The 17,127-nt window shown below is 45.8% G+C and overlaps 1 protein-coding gene across 1 annotated transcript in view; it reads left to right on the top strand.

Moving 5' to 3' along the window:
• LOC119399290 (charged multivesicular body protein 6-A) overlaps positions 1–17,127 on the top strand; it is a 54,665-nt gene that overhangs the window by 7,772 nt on the left and 29,766 nt on the right. Inside the window, exons 5-6 of the mRNA XM_037666104.2 lie at positions 2,160–2,225; positions 8,758–8,905. Of these exons, the coding sequence (XP_037522032.1) occupies positions 2,160–2,225; positions 8,758–8,905 (214 nt within the window). The remainder of the gene's footprint in view (positions 1–2,159; positions 2,226–8,757; positions 8,906–17,127) is intronic.

Below are 17,127 nucleotides of genomic sequence, written 5' to 3'. Positions count from 1 at the left end.
CTGCGGCGTGGGTCACGGCCTGTGCTCCTCCTATACGGCGACGATGTCACAAGTATGCCCCCGCTTGCGGATGCGATAACTTCATCACACTTGTACGCAGAGGTACGATTGTTGTTACAAGAGGTTATAGATAATCAGAAGAATACTTTTCTGGTGTTAGATGCCGTGACCCACGATGCACTGAAGTAAAACGTTCGCATGCTGTGTGCGGTGTGACCCACCTAGTGACCCACGCTCAAGAACTCTCCGTCATGTGCTGCCGTCTAAGATTTGAGAATGCAACCAAATACATATACTTTTATTGCGTTCAACGTGGGATGGCGATGTTGTTTTTAAGAAGCGGAGTGGCAGCCTATTTTTTTATTGTGTTCACCACCATTTTGCCACGGTTTTTGAAATATGTTTCACTCGAATAAGTATACAGTCGAGCCCGACTATATCGAACCCGTTTATATCAAATTATCCCGTATATCGAACAATTTCTAAACATGGTAAATTTACATTGAGAATATATAGCAAAAGTTACTGTGACATTCAACGAAAATAGCAGCAACAACCGATATATCAAACTCCATGTGCCTCAAAAATGCCCCAGCAAGTTGGCTTTCCCTCGCGGTGGCGGGGAAAACTACCGGGGCCATCGTAGAAAAAGTGGTTTAGACCTGGCTGTGCACAGGCGAACACCCCCCTGCAAAAAATGATCCTGGCCTGCTCGCAGCGCTTACAGCCAATCAGAGGCCGTCGTGCTTTCTCCGAGGCGCGGAGGCGGTACAAGTGAGCGCCGTTTTTTCTTTCATTATGCTTGCGTGCCTGCTGCTGCCTCTTTTCCTCGAGTCCTCATTCAGCGTGGTCCGTGCTGGTGGTGTTGCCTGTTGGAGCTCTGTGAAATTTCTTGGCGCGCTGTGGTCATGGCTTGTGCAAAGAGGCAGAATTTGCCGTTCGCCGCGAAACTCAAAATCATAAATCAAGTCGAGCGCGGTGAGAAGAAGTCCGACGTCGCCGCCGCGTACGGATTGACATTCGACGAGTTCGTCAGTGCGAACGATGATGTCGCCATCATGGGCCAGCTACAAGATGAGGACTACGTTGCAGACGTCGTGCCGACCACGAGCCAAAGCGACAGCAATAAGGAAATTGACGATGGCCCATTGCCTACATCCTCCAAAGTGATTAGTGCACTTGCGTTGGTCCGGCGCTATTGCGTGAATATGGAAGGCTGCTCCGACTCATTCGACAACGTGGAGGCGTGCGTGCTGCCGCAGGCAGCGAAGTCGTTGAAACAGAAGAAAATTCAGGACTATTTTGTTCCAAAGTAGGGTGGGCAAGTAAGCCACCATATTAATAAAGTACTTTTCTTATTGGCATGTGCCTTTGTGTCATCAAATCCTATAGCGGGTCTATATCGAATTATGCCATATATCGAACTAATAAACATTTTTTGGCGAGTTCGATATACCCGGGTTCGACTGTATATGCGTTTTCCTGCTGCTCCCGAACGTTTTAGCATGACTCATGGATCATCTTGCCTTTTACGGACACAAAATAAAGCAAAACACAGAGGAAACAAATATGTGTTTGTGTTTTCTGGTGACAGAAACTTCAGATTTCAGCATAGCTTTACGCAACAAAGGCAAGAAATAGCGCTGTGCCTTTCAAATGAGTGTGCCAGCTGCAAAGGTAGCAGTGCCATCTCCTTGGAGAGAATGAAACAGGCACAGGTGTGTGTGACCCACCGGTGGGTCACGGCGCACTTGGAAGATATGCCGAGTGGCCCACGGGTTGGTCACTGCGCACCTAAAATGAGACCTCAAGAAAGTGTGCTGCAGTGAACATGTTAAGAAAGGAACAAGCACCTTGAACAATTTTCTGTCCTCATTCTTTCAGTAAATAAGTATTTTGATGTAAGTAGGAATTGGTTTATTGTTTCCTCAATACCCTGGACATGTTGACATTTATTCAAACATTTCTTCCCATCTTTTCAAGTCCAAATTAACGAGGTTTTAACTGTATAAACAATTACCACTGCGCATTCTATGAGGCACATGGAACCACTGCTGGGTTTGGTAGGCAAAATGCATTGTGTCACTGTTGTGCATAGAGTGCTGTCACTGCTCTTCTGAGTCTGTCTGACACATATTTTTCTGAATGTTCCATTATAGGTGCTGTCGGTGGAGGCAATAGAAAAAATAATGGACGAAACACAAGAGGGCATTGAAAAGCAAAAGGTAAGCTGTCTTGCGGCATCCACTAGTATGGCCTGTTATGGTGTTTTCGACCGGTCGATCTACAGCGATAGCCAAATTTCTGGAACGAGCGCTCTGATTACACGAACCCAAGTCTGCCGTCGGAAAACAGGCATGCTTTGCAAGGGAGTATAAGCCCGACACGATGGAGGTCGTGTGGACAACGCAGCCTACTCCACCTTAATCCGCATTGCGCTGCCGGAGCAACTGAAAGCAATTCGTTGCGGAGGGGTTCGGTCCGAAATGAATAGTGAAAAGCATAAACCTGCTCCAAACCAACCAGTGAAATTGGGATTCGCTGCCACGAAGCAAGAACATCTGCTCCAGATCGACCAGTGGAAAACACCATTAGAAACAAGATGCGTACAAGTCCTTGAAATCCTTGACAATGAAAAGTTTTTCCAAGGTCCTTGAAAGACCTTGAATTATTATTCCCGCTTGAGAAGCCTTAAATTTAATTAACCGTGTTTCAAGAATATTTGACCACCTTTCAATGGTGGATCACTACGTACCTGGCAAACTCTGAATTTTGGGTTCATTGGTGCTGTCGAGTTTAGATTTGTCGCATCTAGAGGAAACCACAAAATAGTTTGATGTACCTAATTCTAAGTCGGTATTGGATGATGTATGGCACGTGTCGTGCACTTACTGCTTAATGGTTCTTACAACTGTTTGTATGCTTCAGTGCACTGTGTACAGGCCTGTGTTGCATTGATGTATAGTAAGGGAAATTTGTCATGAAATGCAGACAAGGCCCTTGCTTTATATTTTCATGTGCAAACCTTGCTCTTTTATTCTACATTGCATGCAAATTCACTAAAATTGAACATGTTCCATAGTAGCATGTGCATGAATAGTGCGATGTTGTTGATACAGTAATACCTGGTTAACTCGAAGTAGTAAAAACCAAAAAAAATTTCAAGATAAGCAGATTTTCAAGATAAGCGAAGTTGTGCAAGTTCCATTGGGAAGTCCAGTTCTATCTAAAAACGTTATCACTACTGACCAGTTTCTTAACAGGAGCGCCTAACTGGCTCTTTGTAAAGGTTTTAAAAAAGAAATGACATACCAGAGCTATAAACCAGCTGTGTTTTTCGGCACTGCCTTTTTATTTAGTGTAGAAAGACCAACTATGGCTGGGCTGCCTCTCAGTAACACTTGCACCTAGCAAAGCTTTCTCGAGTTGCTTAACACATCTCATGTGGCGATCATCCGCGTCGCTGCACTCAACCTTATTTCGCATCAAGCGACGCATGTTTCTTGTTTCAGCTGCGCCGACACTGCCGCGATCACCGTGCATGATGCCACATTGTTTCGCATAAAAAAATTATCAAACCAGCCGAAGTTGCAGGTGAGATCAGTGTAACCCACGCTAAGTCCAGAGAATAGGCCATCTCTGTCAATGTGGTGACTGGAAGGGGCCCCGTTTGCACGGTGCAACCACACAATCAGCGCCGTTTTGACGTTCGAAAACTTCAAGCCTCGAATCCGCTTCTTTGATTAAGGCTACCTTTCTTTGCAGCATCAGTGACTTGCTTTGCTTTGGCGGCGTTATCCTCACCACATTGCACGGCCAACGAAAAAATCCGCGCGACGTGCCTTGCATAAATAAAATGCAGTGATTCCACTCCTGCGCCAACTGCGCCAAAGTGCGCCAAATTGTATTTACTGCGCCATCCTGATAATATCGACGAAATTCGCGCCAAACTGCGCCAAAGTCTCTGGTTTGGGGGCGTCTATCACCGGCAATCGCACCGCCGGTGCGTCAGAACATGTGCAGCTCGATCTTGGGGCTGCCAATAAAGTCGCAGTTATGGACCAAGAATTATTCCGCTGAATAAATAGCGCTCGCGCGTGCGTTCCGAGTAAGCCACGATGCCATGCACGGTGCCGACGCAGCTTCTGTTCTGCAAGTCGGCTCGACAGCAAAACGCGCTCTCCGCAGAGGCTGGTGACGTCTAGGCCTATCGGTAGCGAGAAAGTGCGACGGCGATTCATCGGCGGACGTCGTCTGTTCCAGAAACGCTGCTGATAGCTCGTTTCAAGCGTCGCACGGCACGTAAGGAAAGCAATGTTCAGTAATAACTACATGAGTGCCGCTAAAATGTCTGTCACTTCTGTTTCCGGACATCGCGGAATGAAATCAGCTGGGATCGCTCGCAGTAGATATATGGGACAATATCGAATTTTCCTTGCTTCTCGTTTATGGAAGAGCATGCGAACGGTGGAAACGCGTTGACACTTTTCCTCAGATATACTTTATCCATGGGTCTTCATCCAGAACAGCTTTTTCGTAATTCCTTCCACCAGCACGTCTGAGTTTGTAATCACTCTGCGGTAAATACCCCCTAAAAGGCCCTGCCCTTTCGAGCTCACGTGCTAGGGTTCCAATTCGAATTTTTGCTTGCTTTTTTTTAAAAATGTCATCTCATTAGTAAAGTCATATCTCCTGGTCGGAGCAGCCGCAAATGCGCAGCTGTCAGTAGAGGGCCCGTCGCTCCGTCGCTGACGGCCCACATTGAAGCGGCTACGCCATGTTACACGTCCGCCCCTCGCTTTCGGAGGTCAATAGCTAACGGTTAAAAAAACCCAGTTTCGCTTAAGAGCGAAGCAATGAATGCGATACCAAAAAATTGTATTGTGAAACGAAGTAAGACTAGCAGCTAACTCTTTCGGATCCGATCTCGCGTAACTCAACAAAACGCTGGTGTACGGGAATATGGCCCCTCCAGGAACCGAATCGTTTTCTTGCTCTGAGTTCTCTAAACACAACGTAAGCGTTGAGAGCAGAGCAAGTTTACGAGCAGTCTCTTGATGCCTCGAGATAGCGCGAGCGCAAGCGACTGCGCCTTTCGAACGATGCAATCCCCCCCCCCTTCCGCTCCCCTGGCGTCCCTTCATGCTCCTTACGAAAGACTGGCGGGGCGTTTCCTCTCTGTTTGATGAGCAATCGACGGCAGGCCCGCACGCGGGAAGGCGTTATCTCATGCGCTGTCCGTGCGACGGAGACAGACGGCCGGCTAGGTTAATCTCCGCTTCAGCCGCGTTCGTCGCCAGCGCTCGCGAGCTTTTACCCGCGGCTAGACTGCGCGTGGTGATGTTATTAATTTGGACTTTATACGGAAAATTACGACAACGGCGACGGCAAAAATCCGCCGAGAGTGTCCATATAATTGCTATCGCAAGGGTCAATGTACGGGGCAGATTTTGCACCCCCCCTCTTAGGTGATTAGGGGGGGCGGCCGCCCCCCCCCTGCCCCCCCTGTGCGCACGCCTATGTTCCTGAGATGATTTTTTCCATGAGATTTGCAATGAATCGAAATATTTCTAGCCTTCATAAGAGCCCCATAATAGTACTCAGGTGCTTGAATGTTAATGCAATATGCTTCTGTATTGCACTCCAGGATGTAAAATTCGCTGCTCCAAAGTGCTCCCAGATGCAAAATTATCTGCTCCAAAGTGCTCCAAGATGAAAATATTGCTGCTCCAAAGTGCTCCAAAACGGAAATTTTGCTGCTCCAAAAATTGCTCCAAATCAGAAGTCCTTGGTAGCATCACTGAAAATGCTGAAATCGCATCTCTGATGGTAAACAAAACGACGTGTACGACCCGTGCTATTTTGCAGGGCCTGCCTTTGAGCACGTCTATGGCGTCACGTGACGTGACACAGGGTTGCTTGACAAAGTTGTTATGCCGCTAGGTTTCGATTTCACTTTCGGGAACAGTGTCCACTTCATTGTAAGTGCGGCAGCCTTGTGTGAACCTTGTGAAACGCATGACATTTTGCCGCTAGTATTTTGTGAAACGGTTTTGGCAGCAAAGCTTTTGTTTCACTCTCAGTCAAGATTTCGAGATAACCGAAAGTGGGCATGGAAATACTTTGAGATAAAGGGCAATAAATTCATTGCACCTATGGGAAATCATTTGGTACCACGGAAAATTTCGACTTAGCCGATTTTTCGAGATATGCGAGTTCGAGTTAACGAGGTATTACTGTAATTTCAATAACATGAGAAGTGCAGTAAGGTAGAGAGGTGGTCGAGTTGGAACTGATGCATATTGTAAAAAAGTTAGTGCAAACAAGACGGAACACAAGAAAGGAAGGACATAGTACGAGCACTGCAGTACAGAAGTGCAGTACAGTTTGAAGAAGTTCACTTGCAGCGTGGATATTGAAAGTGGTGGTGAACATTCTTGACATGTGTGCCTTACTTTTGCACGGGATTTTTAATGCAGTTAGACCCCAATATAATGAAGTCGGCAATTTACTTTGTTATATTGAAACTTCATTAAATTCAGTCAACTTTTGGAGCAACGCCAAACACTTCTTTTGTTGCACGGGAAGTGCCAGAAGAATGTTTGAATAATAGGACAAAGACTAATTTTAAAAGCCTGAAGAAAATCTGTTTTCTTGAACCTGAGATCTGGCAATCATAGCTCGATGCCGCGCCAGCGAAGTAGTCCTCTTCACAGCTGACCAACATCACGTGTGAACCCACATGGAACACTGGTCCAACAGACTGTGGTAATATAGGACAAGCGTTTGCAAAAACTGCTTGAATCTAAACCATGTGGCCACTGGCCCCAGCAAAAGTTTCAATGTATTGCCTCTTTCTTCCTCTGGGGTGGCACTGAAACTTTGTTAGACAGTAGACTCCTGTTAAGACGAACTCTAAGGACCGTAGACATCTTTTCATGCCCCTCCCCCCCCCCCCCCCAAAAAAAGACATGCTGACAAGCCAAGTGCATCCAAATATGTCACTTAGAAATGCTGAATGATGTGGAGTTACAATACGAGGAAAAAGCATTTGACTCAACTTAGTAAAAGTTATGCCTTCAAGTACCGTATTTACACGAATCTAACACTCATTCTATTTCATGGGTTCAAAATAAAAATGCACCTGAATGTATTGTTACCAGATTTTATCGATAAAACTGTGACGTACCCCTATGTTGATTATTGGAAAAAAAAAAAGTGGAGAGACCAGCACAGCTTGCCTTCAAATAAATGGGAAATTTATTCTCCTTCTGTGATCCTGTTTTGCTGGCTCTGAGATTACTTCTGGATCTTCCTCGATCACATGCCGTTGCACTGTTGAATGCCTCGATTGAAAAGTCGGTGCAGAACGATGGCATCCCGGTCGCCATGGCTTTGTGACATCGCTGTTGTCGCTCCTGATTTGTCATTTGCTTTGTGGCAGGGATTATTTGCCACAGAACTGGATCTTGACCCATTTCACTCGGCACACCATGAAACTCTTGATTTATGCTGTTTTTGATGCATGTGGCATGCTGTGACACTGAGTGCGTCATGATGCATGTGTTTTTGCCTCTAGCATGGCTGCCGGTAGCGTTGCTCGTCAGTAGTGGTGAAGGATAGAACTGACTTGGCTGATCTAAAAAATTCTGCTTATGTCGAAATTTTTTCCGGTTTCTTCTACATTGAGTCAGCGAGGTATTACTGTAGTTTCAGTAATGTATACTATGATAACATTCATATGGAATTTTGTAACTTGCCTTCTCTTTTTAAAAGTGCGATGGACAGAAGCAGCACAAAAGTGTCGAAGCACCATTATGTTCCCTGGTGAATAAAGAAATCCTGCTAGCCATAGAGAGCAAGGATGACAAATGGAAAAGTAATATTTGGCACCCTATGCACTCATTTAACACTCGGATTTTCAGCAAGACAGGAATGATGGAAATTGAGTGTTACAAAGCTGAGAATTGCTTCACAGAAGATTGTAAAGTTACAAAAAGTGAACAGGGAAAGCAGCAATGAACAAAACAGCATTGGTCGCTGACATGGTATAAAAGGCTCTTATAGTTAAAATGATGATCAAGATTCATGAAAATTGGTGAGGTTTTGCATCATTAGTGCCACAACCTATAAATGACGTTCCCAAAAAATGTACTTTTTGGCAATTTTTGGTCCCAAAAAGCACCTCCCTCCTTAAAAGTGTACTGACACCAACCTTTGAGGCTGACTTTGCCATAAAAATCTCCTGTATGCAGAGACAGCTCTCAGTAAGTGTAAAGCTTGGGAAATGCTGATCAGATATTTTATTTCGACATTAAAATTAATTTTCACGTGGCTCACCTACTGACATCAACGCTAGTGTAACATCAGGCTAAAGTATCAATTCTGTTGTTATCATGCACCAGTATGGCTAGTTGTGACGATGTCAGGTATCAAAGCATGCAACCAGGCTGCTTGTGCGTCACCAACAGAGCCACGAAGCAGAGGGGCCGTGGAAACGTCACAATATCTTGCACAAACACGTGACGAGAAGCTCATACCACGTCATGACATCATGGTACAGTGCGAACAAAACCAGGTTTTAAAAACATGTTGTAATTACTTTTTGAGTGTACACTCACACTTGCCAGTGCAATTTTTAGGCTCTTGAGGGCTTAGACTTGCATTTAACGCAAAAAATGACCACTAAAAATTTTCGGGCCTGTACCCCTTTAATGCAGTACTCTTGACACGTTTTGTCCTGTCCTTATTATTCAGGAAATCGACGACCTCCTGAGTGGCCAACTGACTGCCGAAGATGACGAGGCAGTGCTGGCGGAGTTGGAGGCTCTGGTGTCGGAAGACGAGGCCAGAGCTGTTCTCGACCTGCCCACTGTGCCCTTGGCCGATGTTCCCAGTGCAGAAGGTAAGGCAATTGTTGGGAACTGTGTTGCAGTTGGGAAGAAAAGGAATGCCCTCAGAGTTGTAGGGCAACTCTCACACAACCCAGGCGCTTTTCATGCTCTAAAGAAAAAAGGCTGGAGAGACTCTTTGTATTGCTTGCCTTTGCGACCAGAAAATTATGTGGCACTTGTGAAGAAAAGGTGTGGCATGTTTTTCGGCTTGCAGTGAAATATGAGAAAGCTACAGTAAAAGCTGGGTAATTCGGATTCCACGGGACCAGAAACAATGTCTAAATTAACCGAATTCCGAATTATTGAAAATATCAACAAAACGATAAGCACATGCCTATTACATTAATGCAGTTTGATTTTCTTGATGAATTGAATAAATCCAGTACAGTATAACCTCGTTACAACGGATCCATTTACAACAGACATTCGGATACTACATACCAATTTGAGGCGTTATGCCGACCTCCATATTTGTTCCATTGATTGAGCTTCGTTTACAACGGATTCTGGTAGAACGGACATTCGGATATGCAGTGAAATCTCGGTATAACGAACTTCAGGGGACTGCAAAAAAATGTTCGTTATTCTGAAAGGTCGTTATAGTGAAAGCCCAAAAATTTACCATAACAATAGAATTTCAGTAACGCAAACGTCCTACCTTTGCAACGGTACGTCCTTGAACTCGTTTCTCACAACAATGCACACGTGAACGTCAGACAAGGCACGTTTATTTGAAATAGTCCATGATAGTTTTTTTGACGGGTGCGGCACAAACTCTGTGTCACGAACGATTCTAGACCGTCCGCACTTTTATCCGCCGCTTCGGTCGCTGTTCCGCTTTTTCTATGAATATGCGGAGTTTCCTCAAGTAGTCCAACGCATCTGTGGCCGACACGGACTCGTCGCGATTTTCGGGTGCTACCGTGACATCGTCGTCCATGTCATCGCTGCAATCCTTTAAGGGGGACATGTGTTGTGGAGATATTTTTCTGTACTTATGTCCAAACCTAATGAAATTAAATAGACTGTTTGGTTTTTCATGCTGATTTCAAATATACAATAATTGTTTCTCTGTAAGCAAACTGGTTTACGAGATACACAAAGCTGCCTCCTATTGTTTCCGGAGACAATAGGAGAAAAAGCGTTCAGCAGAAAGGAATATTATCAGATAGCTAGATACTACTATATGCAATAAGTGCAACGCTGCAAACAGTTTTCAGATCGGATCTAAACTAGTCATTCTGCAGATATCGAAATTCAATGTTTGTACCCATGACTACCGTAAGAAAAAACACAATCAATTTTAAAAATCTATGAGCAGAAAATTAGAATTCTGCTCTCAGCACTTTGTGATACACAGCTTGGGCTTTATGTTAAAAAAGTAATTACAGCTCTAGCTGTTCTAGATCATGAGATATGACTCCGACAAGCTAAATAAATGACCCAAAAACATTTAACGTTCAGCTCGTACTCGTTGCACAGATCTAAACTGCAGATGAAATACTGATCTTATAAGACTTCTCTTAGGCTTTATATGCGAAATAATAGCTGTAGATGTCAATAATATAATTTAAAAAACACTTTTTTCTTTGATGATTTTTTGGTCTCCATAAGCCATGTCCCCCCTTAAGGCCCAACTGCATGCACGCGAGTTTTGAGCGACGGCCGACAGGATTTGCTGTCGCGGAGGGCCATCCATCGCCGTCGCTTGTCGCAGGGGTGCAATCGCGAAACGATGCTATTTCCGATTCCACACGGCTGGCTGATCACACTGATAACGCGGACGGACCGTCGTTCTGACCACTGGCCAAGCGCGAAAAGCACGAAAGGCATTGGAATCTGAAATAGAATCGTTCCGCGATAGCATCCCAGGTTTCTGGAAAGCCAGAAAACATCGCTTGTCGCCCGGAAGTGAGCATGACGATATCCAACAACATGGCAGCATCTCTGACCCTTGCTTCGGTTGCAATTTGCTCGTGATGCTTCCAATCGGCGCGTACTTCAAGGAATGCAAGTTATAGACTACCTTATTTACAGCCCCATCTCACGCGGAGAGCGAGGCAGCGGCCGTATTTTGTCGTTATTTATGATCGACGGTTCGTTTTGATGTTTCGGTGGTAGCTTGCTGCATTGGTGGTAGCTTGCTGCAATGTCAATATCGTCGTCGTGTGAGGTAGCCCTTCTCCCTGCGAAGCAACGACGTGAGGCGCTGCAGCTTTTCCTAAACGTTCTATGACAGCAAAAGGAAACGTTGTCGAGATGCGCCTCGTGGACTAACCCCAACATAACGCAGTTTGCAAAGGGCGACGTAGCGTAGGCAGCGTACGCTTCCGGGCGCCCCATGGGATCACAGCAAATACTACTGTCGCGGTTAAACATAAGATTGCGAAAAAAGGAAGTCCCGAAACGCTTTTATGGCATCTTTATCTCAAACAAGACAATAATAAATTTGGCATGTTGTCATTCATCTACTCTGTAATTCTTTTTCGTAATTTGCCTGCGTGCGCGCAATAGTTTTCAATCGAGCAGCGCGACGGAGCCCGTTTGTCGCAGTCGCCTTCGCTCGAAAGTCGCGTGCTGTGCATGCGGTTGGGCCTTTACAAAACCTGATGCATTGTCGCCTCCGCATCGAAGGGAAAAAAAAAAAAAAGTTCTCCGCCCGCGTCTTTCTCCTCCCGTGCCATCTCAGGTTTTAGCGGGAGGGCGTCCGCTCTTCGCGCTGCGTCGTCTGCTACCTTACAGCTCCGACTGCCATGACCGATACACTGAAATCTAAGAATCCTCGCATTTCGGGATATAAGTTCGTAGTACTGAGAAGTTGTTAAGATTACACGGGAATTAAATAACGATCGTTATTCTGAAATGTTCGTTATTCTGAAGTTCGTAGTAGTGAAATATTTTTACATTGAAACTATAAGCAGTCGGCACGGGATTTCTTAAAAGTTTGTTAATTTGAAATGTTCATTAATGTGGTGTTCGTTGTAACGAGATTTGACTGTAATTGACTAAAATGTAAGGCCAACAAGGTGGTCAGGACTCCTTTACTGCGCCGCGGTGTGCACCATTCAGGCATCCGGCAACATCACATGCATGCGGCATTTTGTCGAACTTTCTGTCAGAGCGACTTTCACGAGCGCGCAAAACACAAGCGGCAGTACACGATACCGAAACTACCACTGAGGCGCGACTGCGTGAGCGAAGCAGGGCGCCGGGCGAAGCGCAATTCGGCGAAAACTGAACCTTTGAACCACGCACACCATTCCCCATGGCAACGCCAAAGAGGTTCTTTTTTCCATGAATCACACAGAAACGAACAAACAGCATTTTATCACGTCTCTTGATGCACAGAAGGTTCTTTTTTTATTGCTGCTAGTTTGATCACTAGTGATTAATTGTAGGCAGACTCTCATACGTCATCGGGATCATTTTGAAAATGTGCCGCTCATGGCGCTCATCGTGTGATACATTTAGCTTAAAGGGGTCATGAAGCACCCCTTGGGCTTGTTGAAAAAACACATCTTGCGGAAAGCTTACACGGCTATGAACTGCTCTGCCAAATATTACAGTCATGCGCGCCACGTAAAGGCCACAAGCGGAGCGCGAAGTTGCCGTTTCCTCAGGCGCTCTCTTTTCAAACAAAGGCCGGTTCTCGGTGGGCGGGGCGTCTGCCCGTTGACGTCGCGGATCTGCCTGTTTACGTCGCAAGAGACATGGCATGCTTATTGGCCGATAGCTGACGTAAATCGAGAGTAGCATTCGGATCAGATGCGCTTCTTGCCACGTGGTGCCGCCACTTGCCTGCGCCGCACTCCTCAGTACAGGTAGCCGCACTCGCGCACGCGAATCACAGCGGGAGAGCGATGGCATTTCATGACGAGCGCTGACGTAATTTCTTTCCCCCGTGCCATCCCTCCCTGTGTAGCTTCCAGTGCGCTCGTCAGCACGAGAAAAGAGAGAAAGCGCTCAAAGCGTGCGCCAAACCCCCAAAACTGCGCTCGTTCTTGACGGATTCGAGAAATTTTTGCGGCAGTAAACTCCGATACTGAGGTCATTAGATCATTACTTCGAAAAGTGGTTCATGACCCCTTTAATTTCTCGGTAAGTAGGGCACTGCTGTTGATAATACAGTAGACTCCCATTAAGACGAACTCGTAGGGACCGCGGTCATCTGTTCGTCTTATCAGGAGTTCGGCTTATCAGAAGTGCCCCCAAAAAGAGAGATGCTAACATGCCAAGTGCATCCAAATATGTTACTTGAAAACACTGAATGGAGTAGACTTACAATGGGGGCAGAAAGACAAGAAAACGCATTTACAGTCGCCGACCGTTTATTCGGACTCGGCGGGAACTGCTGAAAAGTCCGAATAATCGGGAGTCCGAAAAAAAGGATTCACCAGAAAAAAGCACTTTTATTGGCCCAGCGGCCGGAAAAAACTTGTTAGTGCGTGTCTGTACACATGTACGCGTACGCGCGACCAAGTCGGCCTGTATTTCAGCCAATGTTTGGCCACCCCTGCTGGTCGGCAATAGCACTGCAACAGCCTACGCTAAATCCGCATTTGATGGCTGTGGTGTGGGAGGTGCGTCATCACGGCAGTCACTGTCCACATGCGCTGGTTCGAGTAGCTGACGGATGATCTCATCGCCCAACTCGGCGAAAACTCCCAAGCAACTTCCACCTGGTGAATAATCGCCGCTTTTTTTCACCATCGTCAGGGCCTTGTAGTTGCCGCGTTTCTTTAGTTCCGACGGCGCACATGGAACAGGCAGCGTCGGAGCAATTTCAGCAGATCAGGCCTCGCACGAGCAGGACACAAAGCTCGGGATGCAGATCAGGCCTAGCCACAGAAACATGAGAACGCAAACCCTCACACGCCAAAAGGAAACGATGTTGGTCTAGTTGATGTTGCAGCGCTTCTGTAATCTGTTGTCGTACTCTCTTCGTCCGAATTAGGATCCGCGTCGTACTCGTACGCGCTGTCATTCGCCTCAAACGCCGCACAGAGCCGATTCCAAGCTTGGCTTGGCTTGGCCTGCTGTTTGGCCGTGGTAGCCGTTCAATGGATACGTGACTGGCTAAAGCCAAAAGGCAACCGTTACGTGTAGCCAACAAACATAGCCTTCGAGATCGGTAACTTCTGCGTGGATTTTTGACACTGGCACGACCTCCAGTTATAGCCAGTGCAACATTTCAGTGCTGGCAACCTAGTAAAAATATTGTAAACATTGCTGACAGCTTGTTATGGCGTTCAACGTCGCACTCTATCAGCCAGCCGGAGTCCGAAAAATCGAATGGCGGGCTGTGGGGCGTCTGAATTTTCGGTCGTGAGTTTACATTACTTCAATGGGACGAGTGGCGGTGCCGCGAAGGTGTCCGAATAAACGAGCATGTCCGAATTTTCAGCGTCCGAATAAACGGTCGGCGACTGTATTTGGCTCATCTAGATAAAAACTAGGGGTGTGCGAATATTCGAAATTTCGAATATTTTTCGAATAGTGTTTGCTATTCGATTCGATTCGCACTGAAATTTTACTATTCGAACTATTCGAACTTCCTGAAGACAAATGCAGTCAACGTCCAGTTGAAAGTGACCCCTTCAGATTTTCAATATGCTTCACCTCATTACACTCTCGTATTGCGGCAAAGCTGCCTTTCAAGCTCCGTTACGGTCGAACTTAGCCAAGAGAGAAAGTCCGGTTGGAAGTGGTCCCTAGATTCTTAATATGCTTCACCTCATCACACCCCCGTATTGCGGCAAAGCTGCCTTTCAAGGTCCGTTACGGTCGAATTTAGCCAAGAGACAGTCAACGTTAGTTTGGAAGTGGTCCCTAGATTTTCAGTATGCTTCACCTCATCACACCACCGTACTGCAGCAAAGCTGTCTACGGTCGCAAATGTACTAACTCAAGAAAACGCTGGTTCCAATATGGAGATGAAAGATGTGGCAGAGTTGGGGGCTCAATTAATGCTGTTTTGGACCTGAAATTTGGGCAGGAAGTCCGAAAAATCGGACGCCGAAGCTTTTTAGCATCCAAAATTTCAGATGTTCTTATATATCGACATCTACGAGGCAGATTTGGAACTCCGGACTTGAAGGGAGCACACCCTTGTCTGCCACATCAGTTGGCCTTCCACAGCAGTTGAAAGAGGAGGAGAGGCTGAGGAAATGGCATCTCTGCCTATCACGTGTAAAGTGTTGTCGGCAACACTTTGGTTGCACCAAATCATGTACATAAGTACAATTCGGCCTCTACATTGCCTCACTCTTGATAAGAAAGACAACTATGAAATATGACCCCACCAGCGCTTCATCAACCTAGTGAAAAAAACACTTTCATGTTGCGATCTCACAAGAACATACTTAGGGATTCTCTGCAACTTTTTCTGTAATTTCACTTCGAATTATTCGAAAAATGTTTGAGAAATATTCGAAAATTATTCGAAATTATTCGATTCGATTCGCACTCAATCTTTATTATTCGAATTCGCTTCGCACCCAAAATTTTGCTATTCGCACAGCTCTAGTTCTTAGATTTTCAATATGCTTCACATCATCACACCCCCGTATTGCGGCAAAGCTGCCTTTCAAGCTCCGTTACGGTCGAACTTAAGGCAAGAGACAGTCAACGTCTGATTGGAAGTGGTCCTTAGATTTTCAATATGCTTCACCTCCTCACACCCCCGTATTGCGGCAAAGCTGCCTTTCAAGGTCCGTTACGGTCGAACTTAGCCAAGAGACAGTCAACATCCGTTTGGAAGTGGTCCCTAGATTTTCAATATGCTTCACCTCATCACACCCCCGTATTGCGGCAAAGCTGCCTTTCAAGCTCCGCTACGGTCGCAAATGTATTAACTCAAGAAAACGCTGGTTCCAATATGGAGATGAAAGATGTGGCAGAGTTGGGGGCTCAATTAATGCTGTTTTGGACCTGAAATTTGGGCCGGAAGTCCGAAAAATTGGACGCCGAAGCTTTTTAGCATCCAAAATTTCAGATGTTCTTATATATCGACGTCTACGAGGCAGATTTGGAACTCCGGACTTGAAGGGAGCGCACCCTTGTCCGCCACATCAGTTGGCCTTCCACAGCAGTTGAAAGAGGAGGAGAGGCTGAGGAAATGGAATCTCTGCCTATCACGTGTAAAGCGTTGTCGGCAAAACTTTGGTTGCACCAAATCATGTACATAAATACAATTCGGCCTCTACATTGCCTCACTCTTGATAAGAAAGACAACTATGAAATATGACCCCACCAGCGCTTCATCAACCTAGCGAAAAGAAACACTTTCATGTTGCGATCTCACAAGAACATACTTAGGGATTCTCTGCAACTTTTTCTGTAACTTCACTTCGAATTATTCGAAAAATGTTTGAGAAATATTAGAAAATTATTCGAAATTATTCGATTCGATTCGCATCAATCTTTATTATACGAATTCGCTTCGCACCCAAAATTTTGCTATTCGCACAGCTCTAATAAAAACTATGCCTTCAAGCAGAGTATTTACACGAATCATACAAGCACCTGATGTCGCGGGTTCAAAAATAAAAAATTTCATAAAGATACTGCCGTCACATTTCAATGATAAAACTGTAGCACGCTTCTATGTTGATGGTTACAAAAAAAGAGAGAGAGAGAAGCACAATTTTCCTTCAAATAATGTAAACTTATTGTCCTGGCAGTTCCTTTTCTTCTATGAGCCTGTTTTGCTGGCTCTAAGATCACTTCCGGATACGCCTCGGTCACGTGCTGTTGCCATGACAAAGTCACGATACGCTGAGTTGCTTAAGAAAGTTTGCAAGGCTTTCTTCGATGTCCGGATATCTTTCCGTTGTCAGCCCGTAGTAACTTTTCCCGGTCGACGCGTAGCTGAAGATATCCCATCGCACTACTCAAGGTCACAGGCCTCGCACGCACGAAAAAGACACAATGCAGCTATAGTCACTGTGCAAAATAGCCTTCCTTAGTCGTGCACTTCCATAATTAAAATGGCTCAGCACAATTTGCGCTTCACTGGGAACAGATACAATGCGCAGAGGTCCTACGCGAACCAACGCGAACTGACCACAAAATGTGCTCGGCGGCCATTGTGTGATGGCGATGACAATGCACCTGACCCCTCTGACGGGAGTGCGCCGCAAACGTGGTTTCGGTTTCATACTCGATTGTAATGCAAAGACAATTTTTGTTCCCGTTGTCGCTTTCTCTCTCTCTCTCTCTCTCTTTGCTTCCT

This window comes from Rhipicephalus sanguineus, chromosome 7 (genome assembly GCF_013339695.2).
Source record: "Rhipicephalus sanguineus isolate Rsan-2018 chromosome 7, BIME_Rsan_1.4, whole genome shotgun sequence".
Lineage (NCBI taxonomy): Eukaryota > Metazoa > Arthropoda > Arachnida > Ixodida > Ixodidae > Rhipicephalus > Rhipicephalus sanguineus.
This window is presented reverse-complemented; position numbering and strand designations above follow the sequence as displayed.